At 38.6% G+C, this 25,053-nt stretch overlaps 1 protein-coding gene across 1 annotated transcript in view; it reads left to right on the plus strand.

Moving 5' to 3' along the window:
* Positions 1 to 25,053, plus strand: part of LOC146333309 (neural-cadherin) — a 299,893-nt gene that overhangs the window by 270,771 nt on the left and 4,069 nt on the right. The window contains exons 34-35 of the mRNA XM_084722064.1: positions 1,345 to 1,589; positions 22,637 to 22,791. Coding sequence (XP_084578190.1) covers positions 1,345 to 1,589; positions 22,637 to 22,791 — 400 coding nt within the window. The remainder of the gene's footprint in view (positions 1 to 1,344; positions 1,590 to 22,636; positions 22,792 to 25,053) is intronic.

Raw genomic sequence — 25,053 nt, forward strand, 5'->3', positions numbered from 1 at the left:
AAACTGAAAGTGAACTTTGTATGATGAACACTACAAAAGGTGCAGCAAAGACTGATTTCAAGCACATCACTGCATTCACACTGCAAACACACATGCACATCAAAATACAAAAGGTTAAATAAGTGGAGTATTTGACCAAATATACTGACAGTAAACCAGGTGTAGCTATATACAGTATATTTATAGTGTCCTATAAAAACCAAAAATGTTTTGGAAAGTGGATATTTGCCATAACAACTTTATAAGGTGATCATTTGTCACTGAACTCACTGGTGATTCAGTTTTAAAGGTCTGTGCCAGTTTTTAAAGGTGTAGCTTCTCGACTACAAATGTATTGTATAATTCAGTTGTGTGTTGACCATAATTCAAATGAATGCTAAGTATTTAGAATATATTTTGCATTATTTTTTTATTCGTAATGTATTTTATTTTACTTTTCTTCATGCGGCTTATGGTCAAGAATTAAAAATAACTGAACTGGCAACTATGAGACAGTGCCTGGAGACAAAATACTAGCCTTAAACACTTATACCCCCGTCCAACATCCCAAATGTTGCCAGTGAACATAAATTGCTCGAGCAGATTAGTTGCATATGAACATAATTCACAGGAGACAGAGTTTGGCAGAGGATCCGGCAAGTTAACCCTTTAGCATCTTGCCTGGATGAGTTTTATGTTAGTGGATGAACAGTAATGAGATAAATTACTGTACCATTTTGAATTTAATGTTGCAGCTTCATAGTAAAGTTGAGTCAATATTTATAAGCATGAACAAATCTCCAGAGACCAGAGGCAAGACCCATCTCTGATGTCATCGAAATGTACAGCCTGGAGCTGCTCCATAGACATTGAATGGGAAGCTGAATTAATGGGCTCATAAAATGTTTGTTTGAGCTGTTACACCCAAATGAGCTTTTAATTATAGTGGTGCTTTCTGAAGTGAGGCAGAAAATGTGCCCCTGTCTGCATAAAATCATTCTCGTTATTGCCAGTGCCGCAGTCAGCGTTTTCATCTCCTCCAGTTCATTCTGTATTGAGGTGTACACCTGTGTAAGATCACTGATCGAAGCAGAGTAATTAACTTTCTCGCTGTGGGAAATGGTAATAAACACCCAATAAGACCCTGTTTTATCCTGCATATTCATGTTCATATGATCATCTAACACTGTAACCGTCCAATATGATTGCTTTTATGTTCCTTGTTCCTCTACTTTTATTTTTTCTTTGATGCATCTGTCACTGCCTCAGTAATTACACATTTATCTAATCAATTCTGGTCTCCTACAAATCAAAATGATGTCTCTTCCCCTTCCTGTGTTGTCCCTGTCCAACTCTTTTTCGCAGGTGTCCTCCCGGCCACATGATCCGTGTGAACGGGACCAGAAAGTCCTGCGTCTACACACTCTGTGCTACACGGCCTTGTCACCGGGGGACCTGCGTGGCCCAGTCACCGTCCAAGTTCACCTGCCACTGCCCGGAGGGTTACAGAGGACGCCACTGCGAGACAACGCTGGCCATCTACAGGGAGGATGTGGGCCTGAGCTTCAGCTCCCTCTTTGCCATCTGCATCTGCTTCATGGCCTTACTAGGTAGGCACTGCATCCACTGCGTGTTCCACATACAGTAATGAGGAAATAACTGAGAAAGGATAGCACAGGATGAGGGCTTTTTGTATGTTTGTGTGTTGAATTTTGAAACAAAGATGTTACAGAAACACAGCGAGGAAAAAAGAACCCCACCATGATCAGAAAATTCCCCTCTACAGGTCTCTTTGCTCAGTAACAACAATAACATTGAACTGAAACACAGGGTTTAGTGGTTCAGTGTGTGTTTGAGGAATATATTTTAAATGTCAGAATCATTCATTCTGTCCACAGTCCAGACTTACAACATTGTCTCTCTGACATGTAGGTTGGATGAACAAGTTCTCTGCCAAAAAAGAAGCATCTTGAGGCAAAAATACTGCAGCAGGAGGTGAAACTGACAGATGCATGTCTGTGTTCTAAACACAACGGGAAGTTAGTTATTGTAGTCTGGCTGGTTGATGAAGCCCACTCAATAACACAGTCAGCAGTTGCAGCACCAGCAGAGGCTTTGACAGAGAGCTCATGGGGGCAACTTAGGTACTTTAAAACCCTTAGTTCCCGATGGCCATGAACTGAGTGATTGATTGATTTTTATCCTGCAACATATGGTGCCCAGCCCATATTCACTGACAGAAACAGACACATCTTATTATGTTAGATACAGTGTTCTCTGTGTTTGAATTTTCTATAAACCTCATTAAGAAAAAGAATCTCCCTGTTTAAAGAGCCAACACAACATATCACCATCAGACAGCCAAAAAAGATCTGTGTTTTTCAGCAGGATTTTTTTCAAACAGATGGTTCCTCAAGTCACTTTATACAGGGCAGTGAAACAGAAAATGAAATTCATCCTCCACAAAACCAAGACCGCATACATGTTGCTCTTTAGGGATACCTTTATATCGGCCTACCTCAGCCGCCAGATGAAGGGTACCAGTTCTTAACTGGCCACATAGGGACCTCTACCTTCTCTTTACATTAACTTATGTACGGTTTGGTACAGAAATCGTTGATTAAAATTTAGTTTCTAAGCTTTTCCTTCTTTCGATTGGTCCTTATGGCTCCTTAGTATTTTGTATTACTACTACTGGTACTATTTCTCATAGTTATGAATTAGGTCAATTTGAACACTACCTTAGCTAACTGCCACTTAGCTCACACTAGAAAACCACAGACCTCCAGAACTTTAAGCTATTGTTCATGTTGGCTCACTGGAAAGGCCTTGCTTCACTAAATGGGACAGGACCATAATTAGTATAATTGGTAACACCTCTGTTTACCCAACTATAATATGGCTGCTGTGAAAAAGTCTTTAATGGTAGCAGTTTGCCATAATGTCAAAAATATAGGCCCAAAAAAATGAAGCTAAAAGTTTTATCTTACAGCTAACTGACTGACTCCACTCCATATTTCCTGTTTACGTCCCCAAAAGCATTATTGAAATTCTGATTCAGTTTGACTCTCCTAAACTGTTTAAACTTTTTAATAAAATAAATGTGTCTGTGCCTAACAACAGTCATAACCAATGAATGGGCTAATTGCCCTCTCTCATTTGAAGAAATTATGTATTTATGCTTTTTTATATTTAAAGATGATCCGAGGGCCAGATTGAGATCATTAAAGGGCCAGATTCAGCCCATGGGCTGCCAGTTGAAAAGGTCTTCCCTATACAATGAAAGACTTCATGAATATAAATTACTGAGTATGTAAAAACAACATCTTTGCCAGTTTTGTCTGTTTGTTTTTGGGAAGCTTTTAAAAGCCTCCTTGTGGTATATCAGAGTCTTGACTTTGATTTTCATGTCCCTTTGATAATGAACTGTATTTTATAGCTTAAAGCCAGTGATGCACTGAGCATAGTTCTCACTGTAGTTAGGCTTTCTTCACCAAAAGGTCAGAAAGTCTCAGGAGGAATCAGAGGTTAGAACTGTAGCTGCTAAATTTCTGTTGTAGTACTGCACAAGCACTTCCTCTGCCTGTGGGTGAATGGACTGCAATACACTGGTGTCTGCTTGTCTGTTGTTAAAATCCACATTTTTCTGTCTGCCTAACTGTCTGTTTTTGGTTGTTGAATATTCATCTGCCTGTACCTTTAGCTCTGTGTTCCTATTCCTAAAGGATCCTCTGCTGAGAAAGTGCCTCAGGCGCAGTCGTACACAGAGAATGAGTTGTCAGTACAATGACATGTTCCCCTTGTTTAATTGAGGACAATACAACAGAACAGTAAAGAGCAGTATGAGACAGTGCACAGAACAAGAAAAGAAAACAGATCAGAGAAGTACAGAATAAAACAGGACACAGCACAATACTAGAGGAAAAACAAGAGGGAGCTGAAAAGATTACAGAGCCGAGGCAGCGCTCAACACAGTGAGAGAACGGAAAGCAGGAGATCCGTAGCGCTGAGAAAGAAGGTGTCAATGTCACACTGCTGCTGGCCATGTCTGCTTGTCTCATTGGTGATTCACAGGGCACCTCGGTCCCACCCTGAGACCAGACAGACATGGTTCAAATGATCATTTCTCCCCGTCTCCTCTCCACAATATCTCCCTTCAAACTTGGCTTTGGGCTCATATTAAATGCGACATCCGACCTTGATCCTGCTGAGGCTCAGTTCTGTTTTAAGTGTTAATTACTTGATTTGTAGGCGTATAAGGTGCTGTTTACCCAAACCTGCAGAAATTGAGATCAATGCTCCAGGGGCTTTGGTAGTAATTTCAATCGGGAGAGCATTCCCTGCTCGATCAGTCAAGCGTTCCTCACTCTGAAATTTAAGTAGGAGCAAGAGAGACTTTTTTTAAAGCCTTCATCCAATATTGGTTGTACGGACTCCAAATGTTTGAATAGCGAGAACAAAAAGGAGGGCAGCAACTCTCTTGATGCAGCGCTGAAGAAAAACGGGCTTCTTTTGAGAATGTTATGATCGGTGAAGATTAAAGACAAGATCCACTCTAAAACAGATTTCATATTAGGTCATTCTCTTTTATCTTATTTCCAGTCTTGTATCGTCAACTTTGAAAAGCGAGGAGATATACAGTAGGGTTTTATGCAGCAAGATGTCTCAACAACTGTTAGATGCTATGCTATGGATGTTGGTACAGACATTCATGTTCCCAACAGGATGAATTTAAATATCTTTGATGATCTTCTTTCTTTTCCTGTAGTGCATCATCAGGTCAAACCTTTTTTTTCCCCCCAGTAATCTGATTTATGTCCACATATCTGAAAAACTGACATGTATATGCTAATTGGTAAATGTTGGCATGGTGACGTGGTCAACTGAGAGTGTAATACATTCTTACTCCCAACTGAACAAAGTCAGTTTCCCTACGCCTCAAACTACGATGTTGTAGCTACTTCTTCAGCGTCAGTTTTCAGGTTTCCTGCAAGTGCTGGAAATCCTTGAAAACATTTTTAATGTAGTGATTTCAAGGTTTTAAAAGTGCTTGGATTTTGGATAAAGTGCTTGAAAGTTCTTGAAATTGTAATTGCATTACATTGATAATAAATCACTTCAATAATAAATCTATCAACTATTAAATAAATTAAATAAACTAAACATCTTTGGTTGTGGATAAAACAGGACATTTGAGGACATCATCTTGGGCTTTGGGAACAGTGATCAACATTTCTCACCGTTTTTTGACATTTCATGGACCAAACATCTAATCGATTGGTCAAGAAAATGATTAACAGATTAAGTGATAATGGGAGCTGCCATACTTTTTAGATAACAAAATAAAATAAGTCGGATATCGGCTCGGCCAGGTTGTAGAGGGTGTCAAATCTATTTACAGACAGGTGACACATTTTGAAACATGAAGCTTGTTTTCAATTTGTCACCCCTCCCTAGAGGGGTATCAGGAAGCAGCACAGTAACATCTGATTAAAAGTGAAAAATCATTTTGGGTATATGAAGATTTATATAAATATGTGACATGCAAATATGAACATATGTTTACCACAGCTACATTACTTTTTGTGCCACAAAAAGAAGTCTGTTTAGACTGTTGACTATTCAGACAGAGCAGAAAGACCAGTCCCATGTTTGTTTGACTTCCGCCATCCAACCACCCCACCTCCTCCATATGCAGACTTTCTTGCTCTTTACACTGCATCATGTGACTTCAGCGTCACATGAAAACACAATGCAAGAGGGGTAACTACAGTGTAATACTGTACTGTAATACAGCATAGGGGCACTGACATATTAAAGAAAAATTATGATTTTAACCTTGTTAATATGTCCATGTGGTGTTTTTCATGTGTTACAAGACATATCAGGAGCAAAATAAGCAGTAAACACCATGTCTGAGCATTTCTTGCCTTCAGTCTCCAAAAAACAGACTCATTCAGGCTGGGTATATGATGTCATAAACCTAAGGAACCAATCCCTTTAATTCAGGGGGTGGCACTATACACATCATTAGTGGTGACGCCCAGCCCACAAGAGAAGCTGATGTAGTTAGTTAATATGATTAGCTAGCAAAACAGAGGAGAAGCAAGGTACTTAAGGGTAGAGCTGGGGGTTGGCTGGCTGGTGTGTGAAGAGGGCGGAGCCAAATTGCATATTCATTAATCCTTGAATACTAAATGAAGGCAAGTAGTAGAGCTATGTGTAAGCCATTTTATTGAGGTATTTGTATTTATTTTGCAGAAAAAAAATAAAATAAAATATATATATATATGTGTGTGTGTGTGTGTGTGTGTATATATATGTATATGTATGTGTGTGTGTATATATATATATATATATATATATATATATATATACATATATATATATATATATATATATATACATATATATATATATATATATATATATACATATATATATATATATGTATATATATATATATATATATATATATATCAGACAACTAATTACTTCTTGCAGAGCATTCATGGCTGAAGGTTGACTTTAATATTGTCATTGCAACCATGTGATGTTCGCTTTCAGCTCAAAGCAAAACCAAAGTGCAGCTTTGCAAAGCTGCAAGTTGATGGCTGTTGACTCTTTTCCTTCTTTATCAATAATTAACAATTTTGTGAGATCTTTTAGATATGAGTGTAGAAATTGCATCAACATTCAGGACTGATGTTACCTGTCGTGTAATATCTTCTTATGTTTTCAGTCATTTCTTTCACTTTTCGCCATATTTTTTCTTTATCATTTTAATTTGGCAACCCTAACAGTAGATCACATTTGACTTGACTTTTTAGTTTCTGATGTAGTGGAGTTGATGGCCCTGGTCTGAACAGTTTCATCCAAAGATAAGTACTGGAGTTGCTCTGTTACTCTTCTATTGATGAGACTGGGTGACTGGCAGTGCTGACCCAGTGACAGTCCCCAGGGAGCTCCTCTGGGGTTGTGAGTTCAGAACAAAGTTTCTAGTTGAGAAATGTCAGCCACAGCTACACACCAAGTCAAAGTCCAATCGGCTATCTCTTGACGATATTAATGATTAATAACCCAGCCCTCTGAATTTATCATGTAGCTTGAATATTGATTTGGCTCTCAACGATGGGAATTCATTTATTCTGTTTGCTTATTTTGGCTTGGACATGTTTGTAGCTGTGTATAAATATCATACTCTCTTCACATGCACCTATTCACTTTCTTCTTGTATTTCCATTGCCCGTTTTCTCTCTGTCAACACTGTTTCTCCATATTCTTAACCTAATTTATTACTCACCTGTATTTCTGTCAGTTTATTTTCCTTGTAATCCTTCTTCATCCACTCCTGCTTCTTTCCTTTGCAGAATCCACAGTACAGATTTGATGCATCTATTTTATAGCAGCATATAGAATGTGTTTTATTTTTTTACTTGAAAGGGAAAGTTCAATTCAGTGAGAGATGAACTGTTTATTGAACTGACCTGTGAGGATAATTTAGCCAAAATGAAAGTGAAAGATATATTAAATCTTTAACACTACCGCTTTATTTATAACTAGGCTGTAATACATTTTTAAAAAGGAAGACACTTTTTTATTTCAAAATGATAGATGGAGATCATGAACTAGAATTTAAAAATTGGAAATGAAAACCTAGAATGTAAAGTATCAGCTTCAAAGTTTCATATTAAGAGGATAAGATCTTTGCTGTTTCTGTTGAGCTCCTCCTCTTTGCTGCATTTTGTTAGTGTAGTCATTTTTCAAAAAAAAAAAGGCTTTATATGAAGTTTGTATTGAAGTTTCCAGTGGAATGATTTTTTTGTCCACTGCCTGGACCTATTCTGCATACAAATTACATTAAGAATATTTATAAATGCCCAATCATATTTGAACTGAAATCATTTCTACCTAAATCCCACCAAACAGACTCCAGATCAGCATGTACACACAGGGACCTGGCACTCGTCACATGCACGTCCATATAACACAACACAACTATGATGTGCCTATGCTCACTGCCTGCCAACACTGGCATTGGGCAGGTTTTGTTCTGGTTTTGATCTGCTGTTTGGCTGGTTTTGTCACACAGACCTGGCAACCCTTGTATGGTGACATTTCCGGACCTTCAGCTGCAGCACGGCTCTCTTTCAATTTTCATATTGAGGAAAAATTATCACCACAGTTTTGAAGCAGAGAGGTGAGGCTGTGCAGAAGTTTAAGTGATGTCTGTTAGGCAGTCCAAAAATGGAACATGGACACAGGCTTCTCTGTGCGTACTTCACTCAGCATGCACAGACAGATTCAAACATGTTCAGCATTGCAAAAAGTGGTCTTAGTTTTGGGCTGCATGTGGATGTTCCCTGCAGACCAGGGAGAAAAATCTTTGGAGGGGACAATATATCTCAATATATTCCTGAAGGAGACCCCAAAAGGGGTGCTTGTAGCTCTGTTAACAAACACTCTCAAACACGGTCTCCCTGCCAGCTAAGGAACACTACATTGCATTGCCAGCTTCTCTCAATGACTCGATTTCAAACAGCTGCAAACACTGGTTGGTGTTACTGTGGCTTACTTAGACTTTTAAATAAAAAATGTCTATATTCTCTGTTTTAAGCTTCTCAAATGTAAATATTTTCTAGTTTTGTTACTCCTCATTGACAGTTAACTGAATATCTGGGTTGTGGACAAAACAACATTTTACCACCATGGGCTTTGGAAAACACTGATTGATATTTTACATCATTTTCTGACATTTTATGGACCAAACAACTAATCAATAATCAAGAAAATCAAGAAAAATAATCAGCAGATCAATCCATGATGAAAATTGTCATTAGTTGCAGCCCTACAATAATTGTCTCAGAAGTCTTAGATGTTGGAGTTTTATACAAGCCTTGTAATGTGTCATCATGGTACATTCAGGTACATTCACTGGTTAATCAACATAGAAGTGCCAGTCAAAAAAATGTCAAAAATCCCTGAGAAAGAACTAGACTAGTAAACACATCCTATTTCATGAATGGTCAGCTGTAAAAACACTTGCATTAATTTGAGATGATCTGTAACATACAAAATCACCACTGTGGTGGTTCTGCGTGGCCCCAAGCAGTCATACAGGCTCAGAGTGCGGAGATTAAAAGGGATATCAGATTAGACGCACAGATGTTGGTCAATGAGTCACATACCAAATATATCCGTACAATCTCCTCTCCCAGATGAGCTAAGCAGTCAGTTCAATGATTGCCGCTTTGATTCTATCACACCAAAGTCCTTGAAGGTGAGGATGTTTCCAAGGTTATCTTTGTGCAGTGTTGACAGAGTTTGGAGGAGGATTGAGCAAACAGGATGGCAGTTAGTATAAGCACATGAGAGAGATTCAAACTAAGTTTTATTTACATAATATAGGCCTGTATATGGCAGCCAGTGGAGAATGCAGAATGCAAGAATAGCTAAGTTTGACTTTGAGACAGGTAAGAAACAGTCACTTTTTCTTCCTTTTTACCTGTGACTCGGGTTGGTTCCATTTTGGATTTGGATTCACTAAGCTTTGGAACCAACAAATCCCTTATTGAATATTTTCTTTCTCCTTTTTTTCCATTTCAAAAGAGCAAAGCAATTAGTTAGCAGGCTCTTACATTTAGTTGGAACTAACTGTTGTTTTGTTGGTGAAATGTTGACCTGCAGTAGAATATACTGACTGTACCTAATTAACATTAATCTGTAAGAAACTTGCTCTACATACAAAATTGAATTAGTAATATTTTTATCTTTTTTAAAAAATATATATATTTGATATCTTAAATTTATTGATATTAAGAGATGGATTTGAGTCAGTAGAAGGTTTCATGTGGATTTATTCTCGATAAAATGCTTCAACCCTACCTGTGATACATCTTTACTTCACAAATGAAGGTACTGAAATTTGTTGTTCTTTGTTAAAGAGCCAGTATTATAAATGGCATAGAGAACAATTCTCATGAGTCTCTCACAAAGATGATCGTGGTAATACCAATGTGAGAGGAATTCATCACGTCCACCAGGTACTAATGGTCTATAATATCTTTAAAGATCAATGTTTTCTATAAGGTAGAAGCACTTCATGCAAAAGGGAAAAAAGTATGCACAGTTGAAGAACATGATGTTTATCTAAACAAGTGCAAGCAGGTAGTTTTACGATGGACAGTGAGGTTACTCTTATTTCAATTTACATTCTCATATTTTTCATAAGCGATCTGCTTCAACCATCAGCATTAAGACAAGCATGCCGGAAATTCAGACAATCAGTTTGCAGTGTCCAAAAGCAAAACACAGTCAATTTCATTTAAATCACTTAGAGTAAATTCAGTCTTTGCTTTGTTAGTGCTCCAAACAGCAGTAGTCTGACAGCACAGCAGTGAGCGCAGGGGCCAGGCCCATTTTAATCTTGACTAAACACAACATAGACAGCCCCTTATTGAGTCTTCCCCCAGATCCTTCTTCATATTCTGCGGAATACCCAAATCTCTCCAGCTGAAAGTACATTAATACCTACTTAAGTCATGTGGAGCTGGATGTACTGCTGAGGAAGACGTGAGTTCATCATGATCCACCCAAGCAAAGTCTGAGATAATTAGTCTTAAAGGAAATGTTGCCTTTTCTGCCAAAGGAAGGTGAAGTAGTTTATGTATTTATTGACAGTCATTTCAGTCATATATGCGTTTAGGAAGATGCATGTCCTGAGCGTCTGCCTTATCACCTCCTCACACAAATATATTCGGTGTCATTCATAGAAATGTTGATGCAGACAGGCATTTAAAAACACAAGAAAACAGTGACCTGGTTGCTCAGTTGGTTTCGGCCCATGTACTGAAACTAAGAGTCCTTTGTGATTCCAACCTGCAGCCCTTTGCTGCATGTCATACCCCCACTCTGTCTCCCCCTTTCCTGTCATACTTTCACCTCTATTATTGAATAAATGCACAAAAAGGCTGAAAAAAATATTTAAAACCACCAGAAAAAAAAGATGCCAATTTTCTGAATGATTCAGCATCAGACGCCCGCCTACCCACCTCAAATATACACGGAGTGAATTAACACAAACAGTCAAATGCTACCTACAGTGCACACACACTACAGCAGCTCTCTCTAGGTGAACACTTGATATTCAGATATGATTGCATTTACTATTAACCAAATAATTTTTGTTTGTTTGTTTCAGTTGCCTGACAAGGAAACTCCCACGGGTTTTCACTCTTTTTTTTCTTTTTTTATTAATGATGCTATTTAACGCCACACTAGCTTGTTAAGATTAATGCTGCACGATTGCCTAAATTGGTCTCACTGTATTAAGATTTTGTGATTGTGGTTTAATTGTACAACAGTGACAAACAATGCAGAGACTCAGGGTAAGCACTATCGTCACCTGTGTGTCACCAGTGAACGCTGCAGGTCAGGAAGATGTGGCTCACGCTGCTCTGCAGAGCGCTCGGTTTGCTGTGTCACATATATAATTTACTGGCAGCCTGTTGAATGATTTTTTTTCCAGGATGTTATTTCAATGTGTTTTCATCTCATTTATCTAAAATACATATTTTATGCTTTAACTAGCGTTAGGTTGGATACCTAATTTGCCTGTTGGACTACAGACTAAAGAAACGACAGCTTGAGTTGACCCAGAACTAGACACAGTCAGGCTGTATTCAGAACAAACATGATTAGCGCAGGGTGATGCAGCTGTGTGTGGGGTTAGGCAGAGTGTTTTGAACATAACCACTGTGACACAATCAGAAAATAACTTTTTCTCTCTCTAATTCACTGGCTTTCTCACCATGCTTCCCATTCCATCTCTTCGACCACTGCTGGCTCTCTGTTTGTCTCAAATGAAAGGACACAGAGCTGGGAGAACATCATGGTTTGCTCCATGAACTCTGTTTAATTATATATCTTTAAACCTTCCAGTTAGAGCAGAAAATAACAGCAGAAATAAACTGATTTGCTCATATTAGATATCTCCCCAATTCTAATCAACTGCCAGTTTTCTACACAGAAGTGACTGTTGTTGTTAGCATGACATCACAGTGATTTGGTCTGTTGTTTTCCTATGATACAACACACCAGGCGTGCACTCCTCTCTGACGCACTCTCCTCCTGATACACACTCTCTCTGAATATTCATAATGCACCATAATGCAACGGCAAATAAGTAAATAAAGATTCAGGCCCTGCCTTTTTTTGCACCACATATGAACAATTGGCTTGTTGTCTGTTGTGATAATCAAATCAAAACTCTTCCAAAATACAACTGAGGCAGTAGGAACTTTTAGGAGTTCCCCTTGACTCTCCCTGATGCTCTGTGTGGTCAACATCACACTACACGTGAATTAATTGAAATGTATAATATTTATAATACAATCTAAAACAATATTTCATACAGTGGCCTGTGTGTGCTCTGTGCATATGTGGGCACAATGAAAAGACTGATGTTAAACCTGGTCTATTGAAAAAGAGCCTGGCCCTCATGGACACAGTGTTTTGGGGCCCGTCCAGTCCTGAAGGACTTGCTGACCTCTACCAAAGACTGACCAGTTCAAGTCCAACACATACCAGTCAGTATCATAGTCTCTATTTAGAAAAATGGACAACATCAAAGCTCCCTAAAAGTGAAGCCAAAACATCTTGATTTCCCCCTAGTGGTTGGCTGCAGTACAGGTCATAAATGCTGTCTCCCCAGAAGGTGGGACACGGGCCAAACTAAAACATCAAAGTACATGTTTACTAAATTTTCCTGAGAGATGGTTTCTATGACGGTGATGATTGTTCAAGTGTTCATTTTTTTGATCAGTTTGGTTTTAATTAGTTATATACATTATATATATGTATATATATATATATATATATATATATATATATATATATATATATATATATATATATATATATATATATATATAATATTATATATTATTATATATATAATATATAATATTAACACCTTATTAAACTGATACTCCAGATGTGTTAGTAAGCAGAGAGTAAAGAGATGCAAGAGTAGCTTAGTTTTTTTTTTCTTGTTGTTGATTTTTGTTGCTAAAATGATTCTCTGTGGACTTCAAGAAATCACATTATACATTTCATTTATTGCTATGTATTAAATGTTAATTATAGCAGCTATAAGCATAACATAACATTTAGAGAATTCACTTTCTGTTGCACATCCTGACATCCTGTTTCACTACTTTCAGTACATTGTTTAAAACTTCAGCCATCCATGGACAGTTCATCTCTGCAGTTACTGTTTGTGGACTGGACTGGATTTATATTTTAACAGTAATGTGGCCAAATGCATCGCTGAAGACCTCCTTACCTACTTTGGGTGTTCAGAAATTCCACATTTCCTCGGAAGTGGATTTACAGCAGGACTTGGCAATAACAGAGTTCAGCGTAGGGCAAGATGAGTGGCTGAGATACAACAAGATTGAAGTCTGCCACTATTGCTGCTATCTTTACAAGTGGAGGAGGAGCAGTGTGTCGAAGTAAGGACACCATTAGATTGATAGCAAGAAAGAAAAGACGGAGAAGGAGAGACACAAAGCACAGCTACCTAAATGTTATATTAGGTGTCCATGAAGAGTTTTACTGCCTTATGAGCTAAATGATTGACACAAATAAAAAAGCGGTGACACACAGTTACAGTCGAGGCCAGAGGCATTATGTTTTCAGGTTGTCCGTCCGTGTCTGTCCATGTCTGCTCCATTCTTGTGAACGTAATGCCTCAGGAACACCTTGAGGGAATTTCTTCAAATTTGGAACAAATATCCACTTGGACTCAAGGATTGATTGGACTGATTAGAATTTGGAGATCAAATGTCACTGTAACTTTACATAACACTTTTTCGGCCGTAACTCAAGAATTCATGTACTAATTATGATGAAATATCACACAAATGTCTAATAGGATAAAATGACAAAGTGAATCATGAAAAATCCACTTTGCAGTAATGCTCAACAAAAGCACTTTTCTGGACTCTACACCACAAAAGAAGGGGAGATTGTGACCATATTTCACATTTGGTCAGACACTGAAATGGCAACACTAATCTTGGGTGACACGTTGAAACTGTGGTCATTTTATAGATCTTCTACTGCTGGATTGAAGATACGTGTGAAGCGTCCACTTTTTGAATTTCTAGCTTCTTTGCAGCAACATCCGTATAAAACTCCCTATCAGTCCTCTGTATTCCTCTGTAAGGTAAAAGTAGTATACAAAAAACATTTCTAGCCTGATGGAGGTGGTCTGTTCAGGGATGACAGTACCCTGATCCATATGGCATGAGGGTTCACTGAATCATGTGATAAGTATGAAATTGATTTAAATTGTATGATATGGCCTTCACACTCACCAGATCTTAACCCAACTGAACACCTATGGGAGATTTTGAACTGACAAATTTGACAGCGTTGTTCACCATCATCATCAAAACACCAACATTTATGAGGGAGTATCTGAAGGAAGAATGCTGTTCCATCCTCCCAACAGAGTTCCAGAGAGATGTTGAATCAATGCCAAGAAGCATTGAAGCTGTTCTGGCAGCATGTGGTGCACCAACACCTCAACTTTATGTTATCTATATGTACATTATATTATTCAGGACAGACATAGATGTAAAATGCAACTTGACTGGTTGGTGAAGGCATACAACTGTGAGGCAGAAATTCTAGTTTGGCATGAAAATACCTTTATTCTTACTTTGCTTTGATTTAGAAGAGCTACAGAGTTGACATGTTATGGTTGAGACACATCTGATAGCAATATTATATTGAAAAATAAAAGGTTTACTCATGCTTGAGCAGTATTCCTGCCTTTTCGAAAACCAGGAAGTGAGACAGGGGTCCTTAGGGTATAGTTAATCCTTTTATGCCTGATTAAATCATGTTTTTTTGTACAAATCTGACAGAGTTGTTAGAAATCTGTGACACATATAGAGAATAAAAGAATAACTTTTCACCAAAAAGTTGGAGAAAGAGAGTTGGTATTACTAATTTTCAGTTTGTTTGTTTTTTGATAGCAAATGATTTATTTATCCCAGTTCTCAAGAGTGGGTCAGAGATATTTTCATTTGAATCCAAGAATTATTGAAAACCTCACTGGACCTGTAAAGGTTTGGAGCTACATATTGGTACTGGCCTTACAAAAACTTACATCGGTCAAGCCATGGCACAAAAAAAGAGAAGTGTGAAGAAGCGTAGTGATAGATCGAGCGTGTAGAGACAGATCGCTGCAGTAAACAGAATTATAGTTTGATGAGGCTAAAATCCATACTATATTATTGACTTGTGTTGATGTGCTCATAGACACTGATCTCATAGCACGGCAGCTCGGATATTGACTGTCTGACTGGAAATCCTATTATACAAGCTCATTCAGCGCCATTTGAACTGCTCAAGGTACAATGGATTTCTCCCCTCATCAGATAGCAGCATGTGAACCGCCTCACTGTGTATCTGCTCTGAGGGGCAGCGCAGATGTTTCAAGAGGCCTCTGCAGGATGTTCAGGTGACATCTGTCTTTTCATTTTTGAGACATTCTCCCTTTTAGTAGTTAGGAATGCTTGCAAAAGTAATTGGGACATATTCCCTCAGTAACAGTTCATTCAGTTCCAGGGCTTTTTATGATTGTAGCAATTTGGAAGTGAATTGGTTCTGGTGAAACTTTGAGTAATGTACAGTGTAGTGCAGATAGCCCAAGGCATCTGCTGGAGATCCAGGGGTAGCTAAGGGGATTGACTTATCGTAGTGGTTGTTAAAGGCCAAGAAAAAGCAAAAGAAAATAGTTAAAGGCAGTTATACAGAGGGAGGGTAAGTGTAAGGCAGGAGCATGAGTTAAGCAGAGGGAGTGAGAAAGTTAAACAAAAAAAAGAGTGATGGTAAAAGAGACCATGGGACCTTGGAGGCAGTGTAAACAAATAAACACATAATCTCTCTTTTCAGGCCCACTCCTCACATTCACTCACACACACACACACACACACACACACACACACACACACACACACACACACACTGTCAGAAATACCGATCAAATTCTCCATTTCTCTGTTTGCCCTCTAGAGAGGGCCTTTGAACAGAGCAGATTCATCTTGTACGCCTTGACCTCCAGCTTCCTTGCTCACTTCCCCATGGAGTTCACACTAGCCACTTCTTCACACACACACACACACACACACACACACACACACACACACACAAACACACACATGCTGCTCAAGCACTACAAGCAAGTGCAGGCACATGAAGACACTCCACCACAGTACACCAAACAGTAATTGAGGTCTCATATTTGCAGTGCTCGCTGCTTCAGTCGATCTATAGGCTTTATTTCCTGCATCACATAGTGTACAGTAATACACAAAGCATACTGATCCATTCAGTACAGTAGCCTACAGACGTCCTCAAGATTATTTTTATGTGCCTCTTCACATCGCATCCTGGCTACTTTTTCTCATCCAACTCAGAAGAAGTGAAAAGAAAAGCAAGAAAGGTCTTGATAGAGTCCTTGTGTAGTTCGTTGCTTGTGTGCACATCCAAAAAGCCTACGGTAGTTTATGTATCTTATTTCAGAACTTGATTTCTAATCATTTATTCACAATCAATTGTGTGTCAATCACACTGAAACAGAATTCTCTTTTTGTTCTATAACTTGCTACTTTCTGAAAAAGTAGGAATGTTAAGAATCTGGAGAGATGCATTTTGATGTATTAATAATTATAAACTTATGAACTCAGTTATAGTGCTTTACATGGGGGAATCAGGGTGAAATAAATAAAAGTGCAGGGTATGAAAAAAAATGAAATACCCATCAATAAAATGGTGTAAAATGAAATAAACAAACATAACAGATAAAACATATTAGAACAAAAAAAGTGAGTGAAGTCATCATTCACTGGTGACATTAAAGGTAGAATCAGTAGGATTTGTCTGAGCTGTCCCTAAATGCATCAGGACAACATTGTTTTGGGTTGGTGAAAAGCCCAGAGCACAGTAAAACAATGAGAAAAAATAAGGACACACAAGCAGAGGGCAGGGTCTCTGCAGATACAGCCACCTCCACACACTTCTAGACATGATTGAAAGGGATGATGCATCTATACATTGTTTTATTTAGGGAAATGTTGCAGATTATACCTTTAATAAAGCACTGAAGATGGTTAAGAGGAGAGGAGAAGTAGAAGAGGCTTGTTGTTAATGACAAGACCATTAAAAGGACTGAAACCAAGGTGGTATCGAATGACATTGACACCAACCAGCTGCACTTGAAAAAAAACAAAAAAAAAACTGCATACATAGACATCCATTAAGCAGAAGACTCTCTGTCTGTGTTTCTCTGCAGACAGTGTGCAATGTAACTGTCAGTCTCTTAACTGCAATTGACTGTCCACTAATCAATCCTGTATGGTTTTGTTCTTTTGGGCAGATAAAAGAATAAAATGCAGGTTGCAAGATATACATGGATGCCCGCCCAAATAAATTTTATGTGTGAAGAAAACACTGCAGAGTGTGAAACATCATGCTGTCCAGGTCCACTGCCATGAGTTTGTGAGAGTTAGACAGAGAGGTGGTTGTGTCTAGAGAGGATCCCAGACCTGCGAAGGATGGTGTGAGACTGATCATTTTGACCAAAACAAAGGGTGCAAATCTTGCAGAGCAAGGGTTCTCTTCTTGACACAACGGAGAGAGGTGCACAGTTCCAAATATAAAAAATCAGTTTGCTGCAGCTCCATTTTCCAGTTTTTGTTTTCTGTTTGGCTCTTACAAGTACGTCCTCTTGCACATGTGAAGAAACCAGGAACTCACTCGTGCAAACATTGCTCAGTACCACCACAGGTGATAAAAAACTCCTTCATTTCCATCTGAAGTTGTGTCTTGTCCTTAAAGGCATAATATGCAACATTTTCCCTAAAAAAATGCATAATGTATAAACATAATCTCTTATGACCGACTAGAAATGTGTGGAGGTGGTTATATCTGCAGAAGCCCTGTGCTCTGCCTGTCGTTCCTCATTTTCTTATTATTTTGCTGTGCCGGGATGCTTTACCAACCCAAAACTTTGGTATTTGATGACCTGAGAATGAGTCATGTGTTTTCAAACAGCTCAGACAAATCCTAATGATTCTATCTTTAAAAACAATAGTTATTATTTTGTCCTAACTTTTGGTAGTTTTATTATTGATGTGAAGATGAAAGCGGTAAGAATAAATCAATATTTATTTATTTTATTTCACTTATCATTAAAAAAAAAAAAAAACTGTATTCTGTCATTATGTCAGTGGACAGCTGCTTGATGTTCTTATTTTTAATATTTAATATTACCCAGCCTTAAAGCTGCAAGCATGGCTTTGGAAACCTCCAGGCTGCTGGACCAGCTGCTTCTCACCACTGTTTTTTTCCTCTCTGTCTTTGGGAAGCTCAGGGCACCCCGCAGTAAATGAGTACCATTGCATTCGGGGCAGGGGACTCAACCTGTGACCTTGTTTTTGCCAATTCACTGCCTGTAGAACATCAAGGCCACTCTCTGCAGCAGGCAGCCCCATGTGTCTCCTGACAAAACAAAAGTGTCTTTCAGTTTCCTTCTCTTTTTTTATTCCTTCTTGTTCACTGCCATTAAAAGCCATAATACCACTCTAAAAATGAAACAGTGAGTCTCTTGAAACAATTTCGTCTTATAAATCTGCCAGACACTGGAGTTGTGGTGAGGGGGACAAGTTGACAGTAAATGAATATTGATTTTTCCTCCCGTACTGTGCAGCTGGTTTCTGGCTGAGTGGATTTACTCTTACAGAGTTGTCAGAGGGTGGGCTGTTTAATGGGGTGTTATCAATTCACGGGCAGTTTGAGTGCCATCTTTTGGTGTGTTCACATGATGGATTGGCTGCTGAGTTTTAGTTGTGATGTGGGAGAAAGACGGGCGGATTAAAAAAGAAAAAGCAGAGGCTGATGGAGAAGGAGAGGCATGAGCAGCACCTGTTTAAAAGATGCTTTTGAATTGTTTAAGATCACAGATTTTTCACACTGATGTCTTACCTCAGATTAATCGGATTTGAACAGCCTGGGGTATTTATAGTGCTGCCAGTTGAAATCTTTTGCAGTATGTGATTTGCTGATGTGATTAATCACAGCTCTTCTATGTACAGTCTTTGCAGAAACAGGTTTGAAGACAGCACATGAATCAGACAATGATTCGGTTAGACTCAGTAATGATGTAACATGGTTGTAAATTATTAAATATTATCTCAACATTGCACTTCAAATTCTACGTGTTTCTCTTTTTGCAGTTCTGCGGGAAAAGAAGTCCTTTTGTTTCAGCTGTTTGGTTTGAGCTAAAAAGCACAGCTTAAGTAAAGTGAAAAAAAAGAATGGCAGTCAAACAGTGAGTTTGTGTGGGTGTAAAGCAGATTAATACAATGGAAGGACTAGTGAACAGTGTTAACTAAGGCAAAAGGTGATGGGAATGAAGCAAGGCGCAGGGGATTTGTAAGACATCTGAAAAGGTCACGGGAACACCACAGTGGGAAATACATGCAGATTACAGAATCGTGTGTGTGTGTGTGTGTGTGTGTGTGTGTGTGTGTGTGCTGCTACAATCTGCATTTTACTAAAATTAAATCCCCTCAACATTTTTTTTCCTTAATTGAAACCGAATGCAATCACTACCACTTCCTTTCTCCCACATACATTTTTTAATTAATGTTAACACCTCCTGGAATCTTAGAGGATCCATGTTGAATGTGAACAATTCACAAAGCTGTCAGATATAATGGGAGAGTACTGTACGGCGTACTAATTGTCTGTACTTCCGCCGGCCGGGGCATCGTTAATATTCTCTGGATCTAATGTAATTTACAGCCGAACACTGTCAGCGCAGCCTGCAGAGGCTATACTCTGAAGGATGTTCTGTGCCTACAGGGCCTGTCATGTAATCACACAGTTATAATGACCCTTAACTGCAGACATATTGGCACATGTAAGTAGGAGGATGTGAATCATCATTTTAATCTGCATTTTAAACAGCTTCATGTGAGTATTAGTCTTTGATTGAAAACCCGATACTGACCAGTCGAGCCAGTCATGCGAGGCTCTGACGTCGTGTTCTTTAATTCAGTATTTAATAACTGATCAACATGATAGAGGAGAAACTTCAACCAGTGATTCTGATGCAACATTTTGACCCAATCCATCATCACAAGTGTATATGAATCACATGTATATGAATATATTCTACAGTCACTGGGGGCTTGCAGATGTTGTTTAAGAGAAATGTGGGTTGGAAAAAAAATAAAGAACATAGAAAAAACGTTTGTATTATGAAAAGTTTCTTTAGTGGACATACATTCTTAGAGAATCCCAGCAATTCCAAACTACAAAGACCATTTTTCCCTCAGTTAAACCGTTTTAAAACACTTAACATGCACAAACCAGCTAAATTCGTGAATCATAAATTAAATAAACACAAGTAAATTCTTTGAATTATGAATTAATTAACACTTTTAAACCAAAAATCTGCTGCTGTTCTAGCTCTATCAGCCCATCTGTGAGTTCTTAATAAATCCCCAAACAAAGTTCAAAAGATGAATCTGAAGAATTACACAAGAAAATGCTGCATTCCAGACAGCGTCAGAAGTCAGGATTTCCCAGTTGAAATTTCCGGCTCAGTGTTCCAGGGACGTGACACCCAGGCCAAAAAAAACAAAAAAAACATGGCTGAGTCTGACAAATTTGAGTTTTGTTGGCGAGTGTCCACTCAGCTGAGCCATCAGCAGTCAGCCTCACAGAGGAGGAGAAACAATACATGTGGTAACAGCCGCCATTATACAATTTAACATAACTTCATAACATTGGTGTCATATTTTGACATCAATTTGCATGGCGAACAGGTTTTACTATATGATAGTATGTATAATTTTAGGCTTCTGTGGGTGCTGTTATTGTTGTGTGACATCAGACAGCTGCTTTTTTTCTGAAGTCCAGGTCGAAGGACGAAATTGCAGTTTTATGTAAAACTAGACTGTAACCAGAGACCTATGTCGGAGGGCATGAAAGTGAATAAAAATAATTATATATAAAATAAAATAAGTTAGGTCGTCCCTGTAGCCCACTTGTTTGAGTGTGCACCCCATGTACTGAGGCTGTCTGTCCTCTGCAGCAGACACTACTCCTTTGCTGTCACTGTAAATGAAGGCTAAAGAGCTCAACCCATAATCTTATATAAATAAATAAAGTAGGTTAAACTAGAGGAGTACCCTTAGTAGAGTGCCGATCTAGATGATGAAGCACCTACAGCAATCCCACATTCAAATTTAAAAGTTGCCAGATACACATCTGTGGGAGATTATGCAATCAGGCATGTGTGAGTGACCAACAGGGCTGGAGCTTGTCCGCAGCTAATCTCACATACTACTGGACCAGTCAGTATAAAACTTTTTTATATACATTTATGACTGTATGCTCGAGGACCTCTTGATATTATATTTAAAATATAGATTATATATAACCTATACCGACTGCTGACTCCTCTGTACTCTCAACCAGCCAGCAAGTTGTCATCAACTGCTTGGCTAAAACCAGGCTGACATACTTGCAGTAGTGAAAATAACTAGAAAAGAGAAAAGAAAAAATGTAGTCAAATTACAGTTATTAATCAAAAAGTCACTAATTGCGAAGGGGTTACATCTAAATATTCTTTTCAGGATGTCTGGTGGAGATCTGCACTCTACTGAGTGTACTTGTCTGGTTTAATTTGAGACAACAAAATTTTAAGATGGTTTAGGTTTAAGCTGTAACAAAACTTTTTCATGAATTTGAGTTTTTGAGCCATACCAAAGGTCAGAATGTGGCCTAAAGCCGAGCAGTTATCAAACAGAGTGAAGATTTAGCAGTTGGCATAAAACAGAGCCAATAAAATTAAAAAAAAAAAAAAAAAAAAAAAGTAAAGTTTTTCAGATTGAGCAGCCATGAGAGGTCCTTGAGCATACAGACATAAATGTGCACAAAAAACACTAGTTTTGGTCCAGGAGTTAGAGATTAGCTGCAGAGAGATCCAGAAAAAACAAGGCTTAAAGCATTCTTGTTGCATCATAAAAAAGTGCTGTAGCAAGAAAGAGGACTCCAAATGAATGCTAATGTGGCTCTCCAAGTGTTTGTGAACATGTTTGCCATATCAACATGTGATTAGGGTTGAGTCATGGTGGTGGGTTTCAGCCGCTAAAAACAGCTGCTCAGGTGGGACTGTTCTCCTTTGGAATACACAAATACTCTGATGCCAATTTTTGGAATTACTTCTCTTCCACCAGTAAATAGAATAAGATGAAGGGGAGGTCGCTTAGACAGTCTGTCTGTTTTAGTGAGCAAGTACAACGTGTGTGTGTGTGTGTGTGGTTTCAAATGCTCATTGAAATATATTTTGTTAAATATCAACCATCAAATAACCCCAAAGCATCATTATCAAATGAAACTTGTTACATTTCAGCTCACATTTTTGGCAAATGATGCTTAAGGCCAACTCCATCAAACAGCACCTCTCTCTGGGGCCACGACTTAATTGGCTGAAGGATCTTAATCATTTAATTTGTAATGCTAATGTCTGCACCGATGAACCCTCCACCACTGTCTGTCTTCACTGCAGTGCTGCTGTTGGGCATTTTCCTCTACACCCGCTGGCGGAGCTACAAGGGCCTGAAAGAGGGCGTCTACCACGTCTCAGCCCACCACGACGGCTGGGAGGACATCCGAGAGAATGTCCTCAACTATGACGAGGAGGGAGGCGGGGAGGAGGACCAGGTACACTGCTGACACACACACGCACACACATATTCTACCATTTCCCTTGTGGCCAACAAACAAAGTTACAATGACCCCTCCAATGGGGACACCAGAGGGTCGTGTCCAGTAAAGAGCTGCAGAAGATCTCACAAGAGTGATCATCCTAACCATGGTCTTTGTCAAACCCTAACCAGGTGTTTTTTTGTCCCTAAACCCACCCAGATCCTGTCCAACCCAGACTGATGTCACATTATTAAACATAATACAGACACAACCATACCAGAGGACTGGACTCGAATTGCATGACTTGGACCCAAGTCACAAATTTGATAACGTTTGACTTTTAAAATTGAAATTGAAAATTGAAAATTAAGACCTGCAACTTGACCTGCACTAAAACACCCATTACTTGTGACACTTGGACATGAGCCTTAACTTGAAAAATGTTGATTCTCACCAAGCCTAAAGATTAAAAAGTCTGTTATTTAAGTGTTTTTTTAAGTTTGAATCCACAGATCAATTACTTTCCCTTAATTTCCTGATTACAACTAATTCTAGCACTATTCATTCCCAGTATGTCGACACATCAGCATTCCTCACACCCACTTTGTTTGAACCAATCAAACAGCTGCCAATCAAGCTGCAGGAGATAAAAATTAACAACTACCATTACATTACTGACTTCCAGTTGGAAAATATACCAAAGATAATTTTGTTCACCTACAAAAACTGTGGTGATAAAAATAATAATAATTTTGCAGTATGTAAAACTTGCAGGTCGAAAACAACAGATCGAGCTTGAACATCTTCCAACTTCATTTGATGTTTGAAGTTGCACAAAGAATGGTTAATTGAGGCTTATATTTGCATAGTTAGCAAGTTGATGCTTAGCTGATGTTAGCTTAGCAGCTAAGTGACTTTACCAGTAGAGTTCAGTTTTTGTTTTTTGTTTTTTTGATACACTGGGATACCAAGACTTAACTTATGTCTTTGCAGGAGAGGAAGAGGTTTTTAAAAGTATTTCTGTGTTCAGCTCTCAGTAATTTTGTAGCTTCTAAATGAATCTCTGTGGTTTGAGGTTTAGTTTCTGTCCTGCGTAACTGTTTGTATCTTCAGGTATCTGCTTTATTTTATTGTTTATGTTCACTTTCAGCTGATAGGAGTCATGTTAAGTTACTGCTGATTAAAAAACATTTCAAAATTTTGCTGAATATATGGGAAATAAAATATCTACCCACCATTTTACAGATGCTCAACATAATAAAATACACACCTTCAAATGTGTGCAAACTCCACTCTGCTGGACTGATGCACCGAGTCAAACCAAGTCAAGTTAAATTAGCATGTCCACCTTTCCTGATCATACCCGTGACCGTTGCAGAGTCATTTGACCCAGGATTGAATGCTGATTGTACCTTTTCCCAATGAAGCCAAAAGGCAGATGGCATTAGTGTCTTTTTTGTCCAGTTTAAAATCATCTTTACATTATGACTAGTTTGGGAGTCAAAACTCAAAGTTTATGACTTGGGACTCGAGTGCAAAGAATTGACTTGTAAAACAATGACTTGGTCCCACCTCTGAGGGACAAGCTCACTTTTACACAGACACACACTCAGAAACACATTACTAGCAAGTATACAGTATTTAATATATACTCATTGTTAAACAACTGTTGTATGAAAGTGAAATTTTGCACAATAATCTGTATGATTTTAAGATTTCTCTCAATTTGGAAACACTTAGCAGTGGATGTAAGGTAGCAGCTTTATAGTGGATTCAGTCAATTCAGTTTGGAATAGAATCCTACACTCTGTGTGTGTGTGTGTGTGTGTGTGTGTGTGTGTGTGTGTGTGTGTGTGTGTGTGTCTGTGTGCATGCAGGCGTTTTAATTAGGCCCACGCAAAATCCTTATCTTCTCTCTCCAACAGCCACTGTAACCCACAAGCACTCAACAGTACTTAAGAGCTTGCATAATATCACGGTTTTGATCGAAACAAACGTATGTGGCCGCCACGTCGCTATCTCACACACACACACACACACACACACACACAGAGCAGTCCTGTATACACAGATTGCTGTCGCACCTTGTCAGTACCCCAAACCCTCAAGGTCTTGTCGTCCCTACTATTAATCACCTGCAGCCAAACACAGACAAACCACACACACACACACACACACACACACACACACACAGTCCTGATCCCCTATAGCAGAGCAGATGCTGCAGTTAATTCTCAAGAGTCTTGTTTGAAAGCTCTCTGGGGGAATAAAAACAGC

Source organism: Lutjanus erythropterus, chromosome 1 (assembly GCF_056507025.1).
Source record: "Lutjanus erythropterus isolate fLutEry1 chromosome 1, fLutEry1.hap2, whole genome shotgun sequence".
Taxonomy (NCBI): Eukaryota; Metazoa; Chordata; class Actinopteri; order Lutjaniformes; family Lutjanidae; genus Lutjanus; species Lutjanus erythropterus.